Source organism: Plectropomus leopardus, chromosome 13, assembly GCF_026936395.1.
Source record: "Plectropomus leopardus strain MGB_pleo_1.0 chromosome 13, ASM2693639v1, whole genome shotgun sequence".
NCBI classification, from domain to species: Eukaryota; Metazoa; Chordata; class Actinopteri; order Perciformes; family Serranidae; genus Plectropomus; species Plectropomus leopardus.
Genome location: NC_142188.1, coordinates 1,302,314 through 1,320,289, shown reverse-complemented (window position 1 = coordinate 1,320,289; position 17,976 = coordinate 1,302,314). Strand labels below are relative to the sequence as shown.

At 38.3% G+C, this 17,976-nt stretch overlaps 2 protein-coding genes across 9 annotated transcripts in view; one reads left to right on the top strand and one right to left on the bottom strand.

Moving 5' to 3' along the window:
• Positions 1-1,613: 1,613 nt before the first annotated feature.
• LOC121954671 (uncharacterized) overlaps positions 1,614-17,976 on the bottom strand; it is a 212,105-nt gene continuing 195,742 nt past the window's right edge. For 2 of the 8 annotated variants that reach the window (XM_088086360.1, XM_088086359.1), the window contains exons 3-6: positions 7,714-7,981; positions 6,794-6,858; positions 6,665-6,725; positions 4,459-5,713 (exon numbers count right to left, since the gene is read on the bottom strand). In XM_088086360.1, the coding sequence (XP_087942486.1) occupies positions 4,551-5,713; positions 6,665-6,725; positions 6,794-6,858; positions 7,714-7,921 (1,497 nt within the window). In that variant the 5' untranslated portion in view covers positions 7,922-7,981 and the 3' untranslated portion in view covers positions 4,459-4,550. Of the gene's footprint in view, positions 3,760-4,458; positions 5,714-6,664; positions 6,726-6,793; positions 6,859-7,713; positions 7,982-8,329; positions 8,352-8,488; positions 8,737-17,976 lie in introns of those variants that run through there. The other 6 variants (XM_042502330.2, XM_088086357.1, XM_088086358.1 and 3 more) reach the window with 6 other exon arrangements.
• On the top strand, positions 11,852-15,985 carry LOC121954816 (homeobox protein Hox-D11b-like). Its single transcript, XM_042502524.2, has 3 exons — positions 11,852-12,755; positions 13,627-13,768; positions 14,487-15,985. Exons 1-3 carry the CDS (start codon positions 12,176-12,178, stop codon positions 14,578-14,580), a joined length of 816 nt encoding a protein of 271 aa, XP_042358458.2. The 5' UTR covers positions 11,852-12,175; the 3' UTR covers positions 14,581-15,985.

The window sequence follows — 17,976 nt, the reverse complement described above, 5'->3', positions numbered from 1 at the left end:
CCCTGCACAAAAAACAAACAAAAAAAAAACGCCTTGATTTTAACTGCAGTGTTGAGATGTAGGAAAACTGTTCGTCACTAGATGTCGCACACATTGTATTATTTACGGCGGTCTGTCATTATGCAGAGCTGATCAGTGTCACCGAGAGGATGAATGTGCATTTACTGGGCTGTCACTTGATTTCACTGAGAATTACAGAGTGAATGTATATCTTCTCATCATGCGTGTCACCGCGTGTTTTTAATGTAATATAATCACTTGCAAAATATCTGCAATGCAATAATTTCCTTTACGGCCAAACAGCAGCGACTCCACATATTAACCCTCAAACACCTGGATCGACAGTTTTCTTGTGTTGCGTTCAGACATCTTTCACCAGCATTTAAATCTTTAAAACCTGAAAAAAAAAATCCGAGCCATGGAAGGAAATGATAGTAAGCGACACAGTAAGGTATGTCCAGCATTTTTTTTTTTTTTTTTGCTTTTTATGCTAAAAGATTACATGGAAATTACCCCAAAATTGGCTGTGGAAGTGTATTAGATATTATCTAAATACATGTATAAATATTTAAAAGAAATACGGAAAAAGTTCAGAAAACTTTATAATTCTATGTTTAAAATTATGTTGCATGTTATGTATATTTCGAATAAATAAACACACAATAAACAATACATATATAATTATTATACGTTTATTTTCGGGTAACTTATTTATTCTACTAAATCTGCTCTGCTGAATGCGACACACCAAAACACACAGACACACACACACACACGTGCGGAATGTGCGGAATATTCCGCAGCATTTTTCCGGAGCTCCCAGCTGAGCTCCTTCAGCTGCACCTCAGGTTTGGCCTTCAGCTTTAATGCTTACAGCTTCCTCTGGAGTCCGCAGAGTTATGGGCCTAATAAAACTCTCTCACACACACACACACACACACACACACTCACACTCACACACACACACACACACACACACACTCACACTCACAAACACACACACACACACTGTACGCTGCTGTTGTATATTAGAACTGATGAGCAATCTTGATGCTGATGTTATTTCCGTTTCATTAACCTGTAATGAATTAAATATCCGAGATGAAAAAGAAAAGCCGGGACATTTTTTTTAACAACACTCCCACGCAAAGCGCGCGCGCGCACACACACACACACACACACACACACACACACACACACACACACACACACACACACACACACACACACACACACACACACGTGCAGTAGGACATATTGATTTTGCAAAGTCACAGAACACCAAACAGTAATCATATTATCCTTTACTGTTTTAACCCTTTAAAATCTGGGCAATTTTGATTTATTCATTTAATTATTTTTTAAAAAATAGGGGAAAAGGCAAGGAACAAATTTAGAGAAAACGAGTCGCAAAATAGCAAGAAATTAGTAAGGAGTTGAAGAAGAAAATTAAAAAAGAAAATTACCAGAAAAATATTATTGTTAAAATAAATAATTTTGAATATTGGTCAGACCATATTTTGTCACTAGCTTTTATATATATATATATATATATATATATATATATATATATATATATACATATACATATATATATATATATATGTATAAATCGTTTTTTTCTGCCTACTAATTTTTTGCCAAGTTACCCATTGCCCTTTTCTCCGTGTTTTTGAAAGAAATCAATTTGCAAAAGTTTATTTATGAACAAGGTTTCAAAAGGGTTAAATTAAAGCAGCATCGAGATGGCGATAAACTGTTTGAACTTTAAAGTTGTTTTGAAAAACAGCGCAACACAGATTTAGCCTCAGACTTCTTGTTTGCATGTTTTCAATGCATTTCCTCATTTAGCGCAGTGTGTGTAAGAATATAATAGAAAATAAATTACAATAAATTAAATTGAGAATTAATAATAATAATAATAATTCTATCAGTGTTTGTTGGCCGTAATGTCGCAAAATAAATAAATAAATAAATAATGATCGATCATTAAAACTTGAATATAATGTAAGAAATTGAACTCAGGAATGAATCTGTGCAGAATTGATGATTTATCCGTTGTAATCTTAATTTAAAAAATCTCTAGCATGCTTTTATATCATTAGACTTGTGGTTATTGTGTGATTTTAAGACCCACGATATAAAATTATATATATATTACTCCCACTAAACCATTATGCGTCTCTCCGTGGAGGATGGAAAAGGCCTCCTGCACGCCACCATTTGCTGTCTGCACATTTCGGGACGGCACATGGTTCAAAGACACTAAAGTTTGGGGGGTTCAGACCGTTTATTGGACTTGACGGTCAGTGTGCGTCTGTCAGAAAAGGAGACACCTGCTTTAGGACAAATGTCCACGCGGACGCACAGCGCGTGAAGTTGGATTCCCTGTTTCATCTGCATATTAAGGTGAGCCTCCATTTATCGGTTATTCACACTTAATTTAGCTATTTAGTTATTCACATGTTTTAATTCATTAGGCCGACTGGAAACGTCATTTTTTAAAAATGTTTCTGTCTTAACCTTTTTTCTCTCTTTAGTTTGGGTTCACATTTCATACGTTGAGCCCTGCAGTTCACTGAATGTAAGACATTTTAAAGCCTAAAAATGTTGGATTCGTTTACATTAAATTGATTTCTTTTAAACAGCTATGGACTACAAACTACTCGCTCTTATTTAAAGCGGGGCCAATACACTGTAGGAGTGCACAGTAACGAAATATAAGGTGAAAAGTAACCGTGGATCGCATAACTTTATATGCATTATTTTTCGACCTATTTACGCAATTTGGATTATTTGCACATTATATATTTATATTGGCAACGCGCAGTTAATAGATGCTAATTTAATAATTGCCCATTTGCTTCAATGCTGCTGATAGATTTCAATAGTGCCCCTTAAAGATCTAAGACTATAATAATAGGCCAACCAATAATAACAGTAATGTCAGGAAAATTAAAATTAAAAAAAAAAAACATATCGAGGATTGCTTCAGGCCTGAATCCACTGTCCGGTTAAATAGTTGGTTTTTTTCGTAAGAGGTCGGATTTTATCAACATGACAGCAATGCAAAAAGAAAAAAAACTGGAGTCGTATGAGTGATTCTGATTCTGATCATCCTCGTTTCTGTTTGGACGTTTTAGATACAAGCATTAAAGCGCATTAATATCCTCTGAATATCTCCGCTTTGTTCATCAATAGATCCGATATCAAAGTATATGTAGTTCCCTAAGGCAGCATTTAAAAAACTATATATATATATATAATGCATTTAAGTCATGAATGAGCCTTTTCTCCCCAGTTTGGGGTTTGCTTAAATTTTGCTGGTAAATGAATGTAAACAGGCGCTCCCTGAATTAACCGACAACACGTCACGTGTTTGGGGATGTTAAACGTAAGAGCAAAAGCGATGTGCTCCACTAATAAACTATATAAAATGTTGAGGATCTAATGAGATACAAATCATTAAATTTAAAATTAGATGCAAAAATTACACTGTCTCGAAGCGTTTCATTAAATAGACAAAAGTCTCTTCATTAGGCATAAATATTTATTATGCAATAAATGCAGAAATCCCCACACACCTGCATTAATATCACCTGACTGGCTCCCCAGGCCTCAGGGCGGTTTCCTGATATATGAAGACCGAAATACAGCTAACAGGTCTGCATCTGTTTTTATCATCCAGGTTTAAATGACTTCAGTGTCACACACAGAAGTTCACACTGCAGCAACCTGTGCTGCTGCCGCTGAAATAATCTGTTAAAGACAGAAAAAGGTCATGACATCTGTTGTTTTGTGTCTCTTTGTGGCTGTTTTGTGTCTTCCTGTAGTCATTTTGTGTCTCCATGTAGTTATTTTGTGTACCCTTGTAGTAATTTTGGGTCTCTTTGTAGTCATTACGCGTGTTTTTGTGGTTGTTTTTGTGAGAAGCATTTTTTATTCATTGTGCAGCACAGCGATGGATCCAACTGTCAAAACCAAAGACCTTATTATGGTCACATTATTTCAGATCTTTTAAATGATCTTTTACTGTTTGCTTATTCTTTTACTGATCTTTCTATGTCCCTCTTTTTATAATTGTATTGTTTTCACTTTGAATTTAATTGTTCTTTTGTATTGTTTTTATTCGTTTTTTACAGCACCCTGAGAATACCTCTGAGTATGAAATGTTTTATGAATAAAATGGTCTTATTTGCTGCAGTCGGTCAAATGGTAATTGATGCTCCTTTTGGTAACCCAGCGAGTGAAGAGGCTGTTTTCCACCTGGTGTTGACTCTCACTCTGTTTGTGTGTTTCTCTGCAGACCCCAGGTCAGATTAAAGGATGTATACAACAGTTAATCCCACCTTCATGCTTGTGCAACAGATTTATTCACCTTTTCGACTGTTAACCTGCTGTTAGAAACATAAACGAAACAGAACAACCCTCTGCTTCTCTATTAAAGGGACACTGCACCAAAATCACTTATGTTTATTAACGTGTCACATATGGAGGGCATGTGGGGCTGTCCACATACTTTTGGCCGTGTAGTGTATGTGTACCTGAGGTCAGAGGTCAGAGGTGGCGGTCTGCCTCTGCTGCGCCTGCTTCAGGTGAGCTTTGGTCTGCATGTGAGCCTTGAGGAAGGTGAAGAGGCGGAAGTGTTTTCCGCAGTCCGGGCAGCTGTAGGGCGTCTCTCCGCTGTGGATGCTGCGGTGCCTCATGAAGCTGGTGGACAGGTTGAAAGTTTTGGAGCAGAGCGTGCACTTGTAAGGTTTCTCGCCGCTGTGGGTGTACCTGTGGTCCCTCAGCTGCTGCTGCAGACGGTAACTCTTCCCGCAGACGTCGCAGGGGAACGGTTTCTCCCCCGTGTGGCTCCGGTGGTGAATCTTAAAGAGCGACGGGTGGGGGAACCTCTTGCCGCACACCTCGCAGGTGATGATGGCGTCTCCGTTGGGCAGCTCGTCGGTGGGCAGCTCGTGCGAGTGTTTGCTGATGACGTGGTTCTTGAGGAAGCGGAAGCTCTTGCCGCAGATGGAGCAGAGCTGCCTCTCTCCGGTGTGGATGGCCTGGTGCGTGCGCAGGTTGGCGGCCTGGTTGAAGCCCTTCCCGCAGGTGGAGCACTGGAAAGGCCGGACCTCCTGGTGCATCAGTTTGTGGCGCTTCAGGTGGCCGCTGTGGTAGAAGCTCTTGCTGCAGACGTCGCAGGTGAACGTCTTCTCGAAGTGGGTCATGCGGTGTGTCTTCATCATGCTGACGCAGGAGTAGCCCTTCCCGCAGATGTCGCAGTGGCAGGTTTTCTCGCCGGTGTGCCGCGCCTTCACGTGCAGGTCGCGGTGAGTTTTGTGGTTGAACCTCTTGGGGCAGTAGTCGCAGCCGTGCGGAAGCTGCCCGTGCTCTCTGATCAAGTGTTCACGCAGTTTCACGGTGCTGGTTAGCTCCGCCCCGCACACGGAGCACACCGGGTGAGACCTCCTGTGGTGGTCCAAGAGGCGCTCTGCGTTTGGAAACAGCATCCCGCACTGCAAACACTGGCACAGAACATCTGGCGTCTTCGTCGGAGGCCTGATGGGCTCTATTTTCTTGTCGCTACTGCAGCGCTGTTTCCTGCTGCATGCTGAGATTGCGGGCGGCGGCAGACGGGCGTACTCGTGGTCAGAGACATCAGCCCGCGGGGGAGGGGAGGCGGTGGTTTCACGCGTCACGTCCATGGAGACAGTTTTATCTTCTCCTGCAACAAAAGACACTAAAAATCATCTTCCTAAAATCAGATTAGTCCTTCCTTCCTAAAGTCAGATTTAAGGTTTTTAAAAACTTTTTTAAAGTCACCAGCAATGATATATAAAAATTTAGAAAAAAAAATACAAAATTAAAATCAAAGGAATTCTTTTTTTTCTTTTAAAAGACATTGCCAATTATTTTGAGATTTATCATGCCTTTCTTTTTGTTATTTTCTTTAAATGGTACTGGGTACTCCATATCTACTGTGTCTATTTATTTGAATGTATTATTGTAAAAAATACAAAAGTCGAAACTAAAAATAAAAAAGAAAGCTTACAGAAAAAAGAAAGACAGAAAGAAAAAAAGATTAAATCACGTCTTAAACTTTTGAAAAATTCATTCAATATAAATACCACTTAAAGCTAGGGGGATGTAATACTTTCTCAAAATGTATTAAAGCCACTGAGAATGAAATTTGAGACCAATTTCACAAAAAATAAAAGTTAAAGAAAAAAGACATCTTTTACTTATGGTTAGGGAAAATGTTGTCCACATGTTTACTGTAACATGAGACATCACTTTTTAGTTTTGTTAATGTAAAAACCATTCAGTCAATTTTATTATTATCTTTTTTTTTAATCACCAGTACTTTGAGATTTGTTTCAAATATAAAGTGCATTATAAATGAAACCATCATCATTATTGTTATTATTGTTATTGTTATTATTATATTATATATGTACAATGCAAAGCCAACAAAAAAAGATTCATAAAATCCCGCATCTGGTGTCTTTGCATGTTTAAGACTTTTGAAATATAGATTTTATTTAGACATTTTAATACCAATTAAGACTTTATTTTTTGATAAATGAATTTAATGCCTTTTGAGACTTTTAGGATCGATGGAAAACCTGTGCCCGGCTGGTTTTTGGGCTGAATGGGTGGAGTCAGATAAACTCACCGTCAGCGTTATCCGGACCCTGCAGTGACAGCAGCAGACACTTGGCGCCGGCAGCAGCGCCCTGCAACACAGGAAGCAGTGAGAGGAGCTCGCAGGATCTTCGCTGTTACTGTGGATTCACTCACTGACCTGATAGAGCAGGACGTAGGTCTGTCCTGTGGGGGGACGCTCACCTCCACCTCCACCACCTCCACCTGAAACGCACAGAAAGCACAGAACTCGCTCTTCAACATCGCCTGCTGATTATCTTTCTAAAGTAAATTATTGTTTGCTTTGTCAAAATCATGAAAATCGCCAGAAATGTTGGTCACAAAGAGCCGGAGCCCAAAGTGGCACCTTCATAATGTTGGTTTGTTTCACCTCAACATGATTAACCCTTTGAAACCTGAGCAAACTGGCTCAGATTTTTCTTTAAACATGGTAAGAAATAACCCCAAAATTAACAAAAATGTATAAAAAGCACAAGAAAATTAACTGAAAATTAGCATATAAAAAAAAGGAAAAAAACAAGAAAAAACTACAGGAAAGTAAAATACAAAAAACAAATGCTGCATTAGGTGGAATTGTGATAAGAGCCATATGAAAGTATTTTAGTTTGTTGAAAGAGCAAATGCTGCACTAAGTGGATTAGAGAGCTATTTCTAAATACATTTTAATGTGTTTGTTTGTTGTTGTTTTTTTAAAAAACTGCACTAAGTAGAATTGTGGATACGAGCCATATAAAAATAAATCTGATTACTTTGTTATTTTGTAAAAAAAAAAACAAAAAAAAAACAAAAACAAATATAAACCCTACAGAAACTATTTGGTTGCAGACATTTTCTCTTGTATTGCACCGCAGAGCTTTTAAACTGTCTGCATTTACACTGGATGTATTTGAACATGTTTAAATACTTGAATCTGTATTATTCAGGTAAATACAAGTATCCTGTAGTATGTGCTGCTGATTGTGTGCAGATAATACAGTACATACTCTGCAAGGGCGGCTGCAGTATCGACTGAAAGTAAAAAGTATGCGATTAAGAACGCATGCAGTGTCCTCAGCTCACCTTCTGTCCTTTTCGTTAAACATTCGCTGCTCTCCTCAGACTCAGGTGAGTCCCGCAGGTCTCCTGGTGGATCCTGCAGATCTCCTGGTGGATCTTTTGGGTCTCCTGGTGGATCATTCAGGTCTTTTGGTGGATCTTTTGGGTCTCCTGGTGGATCCTGCAGGTCTCCTGGAGTCTCCTCCTGCTTCTCAGCAGCCAGCTCAACCATCGTCAATATTTTATCAACAGCCTGGACACACAAACTGTCCACCAGAGCGCTGAGTTTGTCCTGAGAGAGAACACATGTGAGTTATAGTCCACATGAAATGTGCTTTGCAGCATGCACTTCATGCCGTCCAGTTTACACTGCCACTCTCATGCACTTTGCCCTCTGTATGAATGGTGGAAAATTATTGAATATGACTTCAGCAATTTAAACCTTTACTTCAAAGACATTATGTCAAGATCACATTTGATGGTTGAGTTGTTGCAGTTAAAGCTTTAATTCTCAGCCATTGTCTCTTGGACACCACAGAGCTGCACTTTGACAAAGCTAATGTTTTATGATAAATGCTGAACGGAAGTTAACTAACAAACTCAAGATGCTTAAACTAGAAGTTTTGGGTTTTTTGTGTACCTATAAGAGGACTTTGGGCATTATATTTTATGTTAAATTTAACATTGAAACAGCTGACTCAACCATTTAAACGCCTCCTGACGTCACACCGGAAGTCCCTTGAGCCGACAGAGTGAAGTGAAGTTAGCCGTTAGCCACAGTTAGCTGCAGCTAGCTTACCTCGGTTTGGGGGTTTTGTTTGTTCGCAGAGACTTTATCCATCGCGGTTAAAGTCGCCGTCAGCACCGCTTTGGCCAGGTCGGTCACAATGAGCGACAGTTCATTTTTAAAAGCCGATAAATCGGCCATTTTTTAATGATTCCTGCACTTAGCAGCCAGCTAGCTTAGCAAAAAACACGGCCAATGTCAGCAATGCGGATCAAGGAAGTGACGTAGTTGTCCTCACCAACGGCCAATGGCCTTCAAAGTAAAAGTACCCGCTGCTGTCAGACTCCTGGACATTTGACACAAGGGGGATTTTTCTACAATACAATACAATACAATACAATACAATACAATACAATACAATACAATACAATACAATACAATAAGGATCAGATGTCTTATCCAGAAAAAAAGGATGAATGTTTCTGTCAATGTGAAAGGCTTATTTGGATTGTAAACATTTATGTGCTTTTTTGAAACTTATTTACATGTTTGGGAGGACAAGGAAAAGTGGTGGCATTTGTAATTTATTTATTTAAGAAGGGACAATATACATTAATACACATTTACTGAAATGTAAATGCACATGTCTTTCTTGTCATTTTGTGTCTCCTTACAGGTCAATTTGCATGTCCTCATGGTCTTTGGGGATGTTTTTGTGGTCCTTTTGGTTCTCTTTGTAGTCCTTTTATGTCACTTTGGTGTTGTTTTGTTTCTCTTTGGGGTCAATTTGTGTCTCCATGAGGTATATTTGTTGTTGTTTTGGGTTTGTTTGTGGTTGTTTTGTGTAGTCGTTTCAAGTCTCTTTGTGGACCATTATTCGCATGTCTTTGTTGTGGTCTTAGTCTCTTTAGTCACTTTGGGTCTTTTTGGGGCATATTTGTGTTTTCTTTGGTAGTTTTGAGTCTTTTTGCAATTATTTGTTATAACGTCTTGTGTCTTTTTCTGGTCATTTTGTGTCTTTTTAAAGTCAATATTTCTTAATTTGAGTGATATTTTGCAGGTGATGGGTGGACCCTGACATTTCACGCTCCTGTGCGTGATAAAACTGTGCAGTAATCCATCCATGAGTAGAGAAGAAAGTCCATAAAATGCCTAAAATTTGTACTTAAGTAAACATACTTAGTTCCACTCCAGCTCTGCTTAAGGCCTCTTGTTTTGACAGTCACACTAACAGAAAGGTATTCAGCCAGTCAGCCGACCTGGTGGTGGCGTGCCCTCACTCTTCTTTTTCCAGAGCCATCATTAAGTAATGAACCTGAGCTGATTATGTCCACAGACGACAGAGCAAAAAGATGGACAGAGAGAGCCGAGCTCCACAGCTGCACAAACGCTGATGTTGTGTTTAAATTTGCTGTTGCACTTTAAGAACCTACATTGTTGCTTGTCCTTTGCCACTATTCTCTTAAGCAGGGTTAAACGGGCCTTTAGGGGCGAGAGGACATTATTTTCTGTCACATGTGTCTGTTCAGCAGCTCTTTAATGTAATCTGCCTATAGGCTGATGGAAGGGTGAGTCAGAGTCCAACACATTATACGCTCCATATACAACAAGAACATCAAAAAAATCACTCTGGGCATTAAACTGTCAATGGCCTTTCCATCACAGCAGCACACTGATGTGTTTCATGGAGACGTCCTCATGATGACTGAATGCATAACAGAGGACACATCTTCTGATCACATGGATTTATTGAGCTATAAATGGGGAAAACCCCAAAGATCACAAGGGTGTCCTTTTACTCAGCTCGCATATATTATTTTTCATAAGTAAAATGATCAAAATGTAACCTGAGAACAAACTTATGCTGTCACTTCTGCAGCTGCAAGCCACATATCTGCCACCGGTGTCAGTTGTGTAACTGCTGCGAGTACCTCTTAAACGATTCTGTTGCTAAATGTTGCTATGACCAGTAATAACACCGAAATGTTGGTTATATTTTCCTTGATATGTATGTATTTTTGCTATATAGACTTCATGTGAGAGTGCAATGTAAATACAGGGTTGGAAAATGTGTCCACTAAACAATAATTACTAGGGTGTTAGAGGATTATTTAGAAGTTGGTGGTGATCATGATGCAAAGATCCAGCAATAAAATAGAAAAAAATCATTATATTTAAGATTTTTTATGCATGTTTATAAGCAACTTAGCAGTAGTAGCACAATACTAAAGAAACAAATCTGGGGGAAATGTTATAATTTGTTCATTTTTTTGGTATGCAAACAGACAAATCTTAAGTTGTTTGATGCTGTGGTAACACACAGTTTTTGCAAAATATCAGAAATGAGCCTTTAAAATCACGTGTGTTGAATTATCAAACACATCATGTTTGACATAAATTTACTGAACACTGATGTCATTGTCAATAAAGTATTTACACCAGTGATACTCAAATTAGTACTTGGTGGCCAAATCTGGCCCCTGATGGGATGTCCGGGGACCCCCAACCAACCATTTTGTATTTCACAACGAAAATAAAGTTATTCATACAAGGGGGAAAAAACGACACCGCAATCCCTGACAGAGGTCCTAGCTAAGAACCTAATGTCCCAAAATCATAGAAATGTTCCTACAATCCTAAAATCATCCAAAAATCCAAGAAGTGTCCTAAAATCCTAAAAAACGTCATTAAATCCTAGAAATTTCCTTAAATCCGAGAAATGTCCTTAAATCCTAGAAACATGGGTATGCTGTGACTTTGCAAATGTGTCCCCCAGAGCAAGCTGAGAATCACTGCATACGAATATCACCAAAAGAAAAGGAAGAAGATTAGAGTTTGTTGCTCCAAATTCCTTCTTGTCCATCACTAAGCAACAATATTCGAGTATTTTTAAGAGATGACTAAGCAAAACGGACATGAATCAGCCTTACTTCTGAGCCTGCGTGGGCGCACACAGGACAGGACGGGTGATAACAGAAGATAAAAACCATTTAAAAGGCTCTAAATTACATTTAAGACCCCCCTTACTTTATGCCCAAAACTGACTTTTTTGTCCTCCATATTCCAAAAAGTCTGAACATCTGTCTGGGCTGTGGCTTTACAAGTCCAAAATATCCCAGCGATCTTATGACGTTAAGTGTGCATGCCAAAAATGTTTTTCTGTGCGCTTGAAAAAACATTTTTTTTATTACAGGCTTCATGCAGAACACTTCAATGCTTGTTTCAATTTAAATTCCGCCTCCTGGCGATGTATTTATGTTTTCTAAAGAATGCAATAAAAAGGCTTAACTACAGTATTGTTAGCTCAGTGTGTGTGTGTGTGTGTGTGTGTGTGTGTGTGTGTGTGTGTGTGTGTGTGTGTGTGTGTGTGTGTGTGTGTGGTTTGGATTTGACATGGCCTGACCGCAGAGACGTGCAGCGCAGCCTTCAGTTAATTGTGCTCAGCAGATCCAGTTTGGGCTCAAGGTCAAAGACTGTTTTCCTCTGTTTCCACACGACACAGAGCTGGTTTCACTGGGAGAGATGGAGACACGTGACTGGCTTTTTTATTATTTAGACTGGGGTATATGATATTTACGTTTCTTGTTTTAACGTTCAGGGCAGCAGATCAGCATGCAGAGCTCAGTTTATTTGAAGTTTGATTACTTTTAGGGTGATAAAAACTGCGTGTGGAAATAGGTTCAAACTACGTTTTTGTGACATTCTTGGCCAAACTGTAAGAATTTGAGCTGTTAGAATTTAAATTATCTTAATTAGTAAATGTATTTACAAAGCTGCGCCTATCCGCAAAAGTCTGACTTTGGCTACCGCCAGCACGAGCCTGCTCCTCCGTGGAAATGGACTCTCCACCAGGCGAACCGTGCCATCACCTCTGCGCCAACTTCCTGCGTCAACGTGCCGGGGGACGCTCTTCATCACCAGAGTTCACTATCCCCGTCAGAGACGATATTCGGCGCCTGTAGGGACAGCTTTCTGTACGGCGGAGCGGTTTACGGGGCGCGTTTTTACGCACAGGCGTTTCCCGGGGACCCGCGGAGTGTCCCCGGCAGATACGCGGCGTTCAATTCCAACTCGCAGCTCCTTCTCCCGGAGGAGAGGAGCCGAGTCCCACCGCCAGTTTTCGGCCAGTTTTTGGAGTGCGCAGAAGATGTGACGGATCAGAGAGCGACACCCGGGAGCCAACCGGAGAGAGAGGCGCGTCAGGCCGCCGAGTGGACGAGCTGCGACCGCGGGGAGAGCAGCGCGGTGAGGGCGGGGTCAGAGTCACCGCAGGCCGTGCAGGAGGACCAAGAGGATGCGCCTTCATCCAGCGGCAGCGGAGGAGACAATCAGGCCTCCAGTGAGTGGAAAGCACACATAATTTAACCCTTTGAAACCTGGGGCGACATCCTTATGCTGCTTTTGGATGCATTTCAAGTATTTCAACCTTTGAGCTCTGAGCAATTTCTGTCAAAAACATGGGGGAAAGGCAATGAGTAACTTAGTAAGACCTGTTTCACAAATTAGAAGATTAAGAGAATCATTTTTTATTTTATTTTTTTTTAGAAAAAGGAAAAATGTCAAGGGAAAAAAGAAAGAAGGTAGAGAAAAACTATATTTCTAATATTTCTTCATACTTAGAAATTATAGTAAATTTGTAACGTAATTTTAGAGCACTTTTTTCGGGTAATTTCCAGGTGTTAAGTAGAGTCCATAAATGATTTATCAATTTACACATTAAAGTTAATTATTGCTAATTTTTCTCTACATTTGTTGTCAATTTTAACCCTTTGAAACCTGGGTAAGTTGGCTTTATTTTATTTTTTTTCAAAAACACGGGAAGAAGTAGAGAAATGTCCCAGAAATTAGCAAAAACTACATGAAAATTAGCCAAAAAGAGGGAATAACAATAAAAAGTGAAGTTAAAATAAGTTTTGAAAAATAATAGTTAAAAATAACACGAACGGAAAAATGCATGTGGGTCAAATAAGCACTTCTACTACTCGCTACAAACTGCAGATGTACAAATCCATAAAAATCTTGACTTAGACTCTTACAGTCACAGAGCATGAAGGTCACTTATTAACCCTTTAAAACCTGGATCAACATCACTTTCTTGAGCTTGCATACAGGTTGGCCATATTAGAATAACTGGATCATAATTCTGTTTTTGTGGTTTTTTATGAACTGTTAGAGCTTCACTGGGCCTGTCATTTCCCCTCTCTCTGCAGCAGAGGCCTGTGTGAGCAGGAAGAAGCGCTGTCCTTACTCCAAGCAGCAGATCAGAGAGCTGGAGAGGGAGTTTCTCTTCAATGTTTACATCAGCAGAGACAGACGCCTGCAGCTTTCCCGCCTCCTGCGCCTCACAGACCGGTGTGTGCAGTTTGTAATTATTTAATCAGATCTGGACTGGACACAGGAGAACACTTAGGCCTGGGCGAAGAGACACATCTAACCTTGCTCCACGGTCTTAGGTCAGACTAATGAAAACGTCCAGAGAACTATTTTTATAATTCTCTTAATGAATTAGTTACAGGGGGGGAAAGAATTATTATTATTTAATTTTTCAGCACTTTCAGTTGTTTTTTTGTACTTTTTTTTAACATGGCATCTTTCTTTCTTTCGTTATCTCTATCTATCTACCTATCTTATTTTGCTAATTTTGTCTGATTTCTGAGTCGTTTCTCTTCTTCCCATGTTTTTAAGCATTGTGTGTTTGTATGTATATATATATATATATATGTGTGTGTGTGTGTGTGTGTTTGTATGTGTATGTATGTATGTATGTATATATATATATATGTGTGTGTGTGTGTGTGTGTGTGTGTGTGTGTGTGTATGCATGTATGTATATATATATATATATATATACGTATATGTGTGTGTATGCATGCATGCGTGTCTGTATGTGCATAGATAGATAGATATGTATTGGCTCATTAATATGTTGAATCATATACAATCTGAGCAGAATCACTGCATTTTGTTGTGTTTCTGCATGCGTCTTTTTTTTAACTCAGCTAGAACAGCTCAGAGAAATCACATAATAAAAACCTGTTTGTGTTTTTTTGTGTTGTGTTGTTTGCTGCAGACAGGTAAAGATCTGGTTCCAGAATAGACGAATGAAAGAGAAGAAACTGAAGAGAGACAGAGTGCTGTACCACACAGGATACCATCTCTTCTGATGGACTGCCGAGGGGGACAGAGGGAGGAGACAGTCTGTCTTTCAGCATCATGCACAAACTGTGTGACAGCTGTACACACGTTTTCAACTTTCAGTAAGCAGATACATAAAAAAAACAAATTCAGTACCTTCTTGCTACCACAGGAGACCCCCAAGGCTCCAGTTTAGGCCTCATGTTTTTCTCAATACAAACACCTTCTGAACAATCAAAAAACAACAACTTCTTCACCAAATATTCTGTCTCAATCCTGATTTTATTGACTTTCCATCAAGAAAACACTCCTCTTGCTGCTCTAGCCTTATTTGACCCTGACTTCTCTCTGACATTGTGCTGCTTACTGTGAAGAAATTAACCCTTCCTGTGCCTCAGGGCACCATAAACACCAAGGAATGGCAACAAATATTGTTTATCCTTTTCTCATCAAGAAAAATAAATATATATTTTTAAAAAACATCAAATGCAGACGCAGCTCTTTAAATGCTCAATTATGTGTTTCTAACTTCATATTTCTTTTCAGTATTTGATTTGATTTGATCTTTTTTGTGTTTTGATGTCTATTTGCACTGCTGACAGTCTAATGATGTGTCTGTGTATTAATGTTACAGTTTTTAAAATTATTAATCATCTCATCTCACTGTTTATGTGAATTTGCTTATAAGTGATGTTAATAATACCTTTTATATATCTAATTTAACCATCTATTCAGCATATAAATCTGATCAATTTAGCAAAGACAATCTTTATATATTATTCTAATATCTGATGCATGGCCATTTTGATTTTAGTCAACAAGATTGTAAATAATGACTACATACAGATATATAAGTGCAATCGTATAACTTGTTTTGTGATTAATTAAATATTGAAATACATAATATTATCAGAGTTATTATTTGATGCCACTTGTATATACTTGCATTTGTTGCAACATTATAAAATTGTATTTTAGTCTATATTTTTTATGCATTTTATTTCCAGGGTGTATGTTTAACTTCAACATTAAGAGCAGGTGCATATGAAACGGGGGTTTGGGGTTCCTTTCCCAAAAATAAAAATAAAAACAATGAGGATAAAACAGTTAATTTGCTGCACTCTAATGAACTTTATGCACCAATGTTGACCTTTGCTGCATTAATTTATGCATGTAAATGTCTTTAACTTTGTCAAAATAAAAAGTACTCTGCTACTTTTGTGATTTTATTGGTGGGGGGAAAGGCATATGTCTAAATATTGAAGGGGACACATCGACTGCAACCCTCCAAAATCTGCACCTATGAATATATACATGCACTTGAAGGCAAGTTAATAATTGATTTACTTTATTTTTATAATTGAATTTGATTTATTTTTTAATTACAGCCGCCTAGTTCATCTCAAAGTTCAGACACTTATTAAGTTTGTTATACAAAATAAAATGCATATTAAAAATATATGTAGGCCACTTACAAGGTGTTGTTGTCTGAATGTTTTTACATAAGAAAATTAAAATTAAAAATTAAATTAACATGTCTACTGCACCCCTTGAAAATCTGTACTTGAAGATTGAATTTATTAAATTATTAGATAACCTTCTGAATGACAGACAGACGGGATTATTAAGAGGAAGTGTGTGTTTTGAAAGAGTTTAAAGAGATTTTTTTTATTTAGAAGAGTGTGTAATCCTTAATTTGATGTAGTTTGATTAAAAATTAAGGTACAATTTTGAAGTGTTTTTAATGTATTTCTAATCTAAGGCTTTTTTTAAACTGAAACCTAATGTGTCTCAAAGTTCAGATATTTTTCAAGTTTATTATATAAAATAAAATGTCCTCTAAAATAAGAATATATCTGGGGGCATTCACAAAGTGTTGTTGTCTAAATGTTTTCACATAATAAAATTAAAGGAACATCATATGTGATCACTTATGCAACACAATAATACCCAGAAGCACATTTAAATAGGCTCATGCTTCAGTTGGATGATGCCTGAATCGTAAACTAAAAAGCTGGTTATTAACTGCTGCCCGAGGCTAGTGTCAAACTGTAACAGAAAAATAAGAAAAATTAGTGAATGGCGCCTACGTCGACCCAGACTTTGAACAACACTGAAACACACAGTGAGTCCAAGGCTGCAGATGAACCTTGAACCGCACAACAACCACAAAACAACCACAAAACAACCACACTGTCACAACCACCATTTCCTCAACTTAATGACTTTTATTGGGGCAATACAGACGGTCTGCTGTCTCTGTCTTTGTCTCACTGTGTGTGTGTGTGTGTGTGTGTGTGACGTAAAAAGAAAGACAGGGAGATGAAAGGAGAGATTGTGTTGGAGCTGAAGGTATTCAACAGCCTAATGACCTACAATAAACTCAACCACTAGTGCAGAGATACTCAACTTATGGGGCCAAGTCTGGCTCCTGAATTAAGGTGCCACATGGCCCCTCAACCATTGCTTAATTCACAATAAAAACAAAAATGATTGATACTGGAAAATTGTTTTTGTACTTTTAGTCTAAGGTGTCAGAGTGCGAAAAACAGCATCAGACTAGAGCTTGTTGATCAAAATAAGAGCCACACCCCCGACAGATGTCCTAGCTAAGATACTAACGTCCTAAAATACTAGAAATGTCCCAAATTCCAAGAAACATCCTGAAATCCAAGAAATGTCCCAAATTCCAAGAAATGTCCCAAAATCTGAGATATGTCCTAAAATTCTAAAAATGTCATAAAATCTGAGGAATGTTCTTAAATCCTAAATCTGAGAAATGTCCTAAAAACCGAGAAATGTCCTAAAATCTAAGAAACATGTATTGGGCTCCTACAACTGCCCCCTGGCCTCCTGTCATTTTGCAAATGTGGCCCCAAAGCACCCACTGCATTAGAGTTTCTTCTTTCACAGACACGTTTTTAAATGATTTATTTATACATATTTATCTTGTTGCAAAGAAATAAATAAATAATAATAAATAAATATTGGCCTCTGTACCTAACGGATGAGATTTCAGTTCATGGTAAAACAGAAAGATAAAAAATAAATAAAAATACTGTCACACTGCATCTGTTGCATACCAACATATGCCAATCTGTGACCACGAAATTTATATTATCACTAGAAGTAATATTATTCCCATGTTTTCTATATATTTACAGTTACACTGCTTTGAAAATATCTCAGAGATTGTGAAAAAAAATCATACTGTTATAAACTGATATAAATACTAGAGAATATTGCACAGCTGAATAATTGCCATAGCTGAATTATTGCACTAATTACTGCACCGTCAGGACAGTGTTTCAGAGAATTATTGTACCTTTAACTCCCTGTTGCTCAGCTGAAATGAAATAAATAAATTATGGAATTAATTAATAAGCCCTAAGTATAAAAATGGGAATATTAAAACAGACGTTTTA

Excerpts from the sequence above, each read along its gene's own strand:
- LOC121954816 (XM_042502524.2), top strand. The coding sequence starts at position 12,176 with ATGTATTTACAAAGCTGCGCCTATCCGCAAAAGTCTGACTTTGGCTAC. Across the intron at positions 12,756-13,626 it reads AGGAGACAATCAGGCCTCCA|CAGAGGCCTGTGTGAGCAGG; the intron begins GTGAGTGGAAAG and ends CTCTCTCTGCAG. Across the intron at positions 13,769-14,486 it reads CTCCTGCGCCTCACAGACCG|ACAGGTAAAGATCTGGTTCC; the intron begins GTGTGTGCAGTT and ends TGTTTGCTGCAG.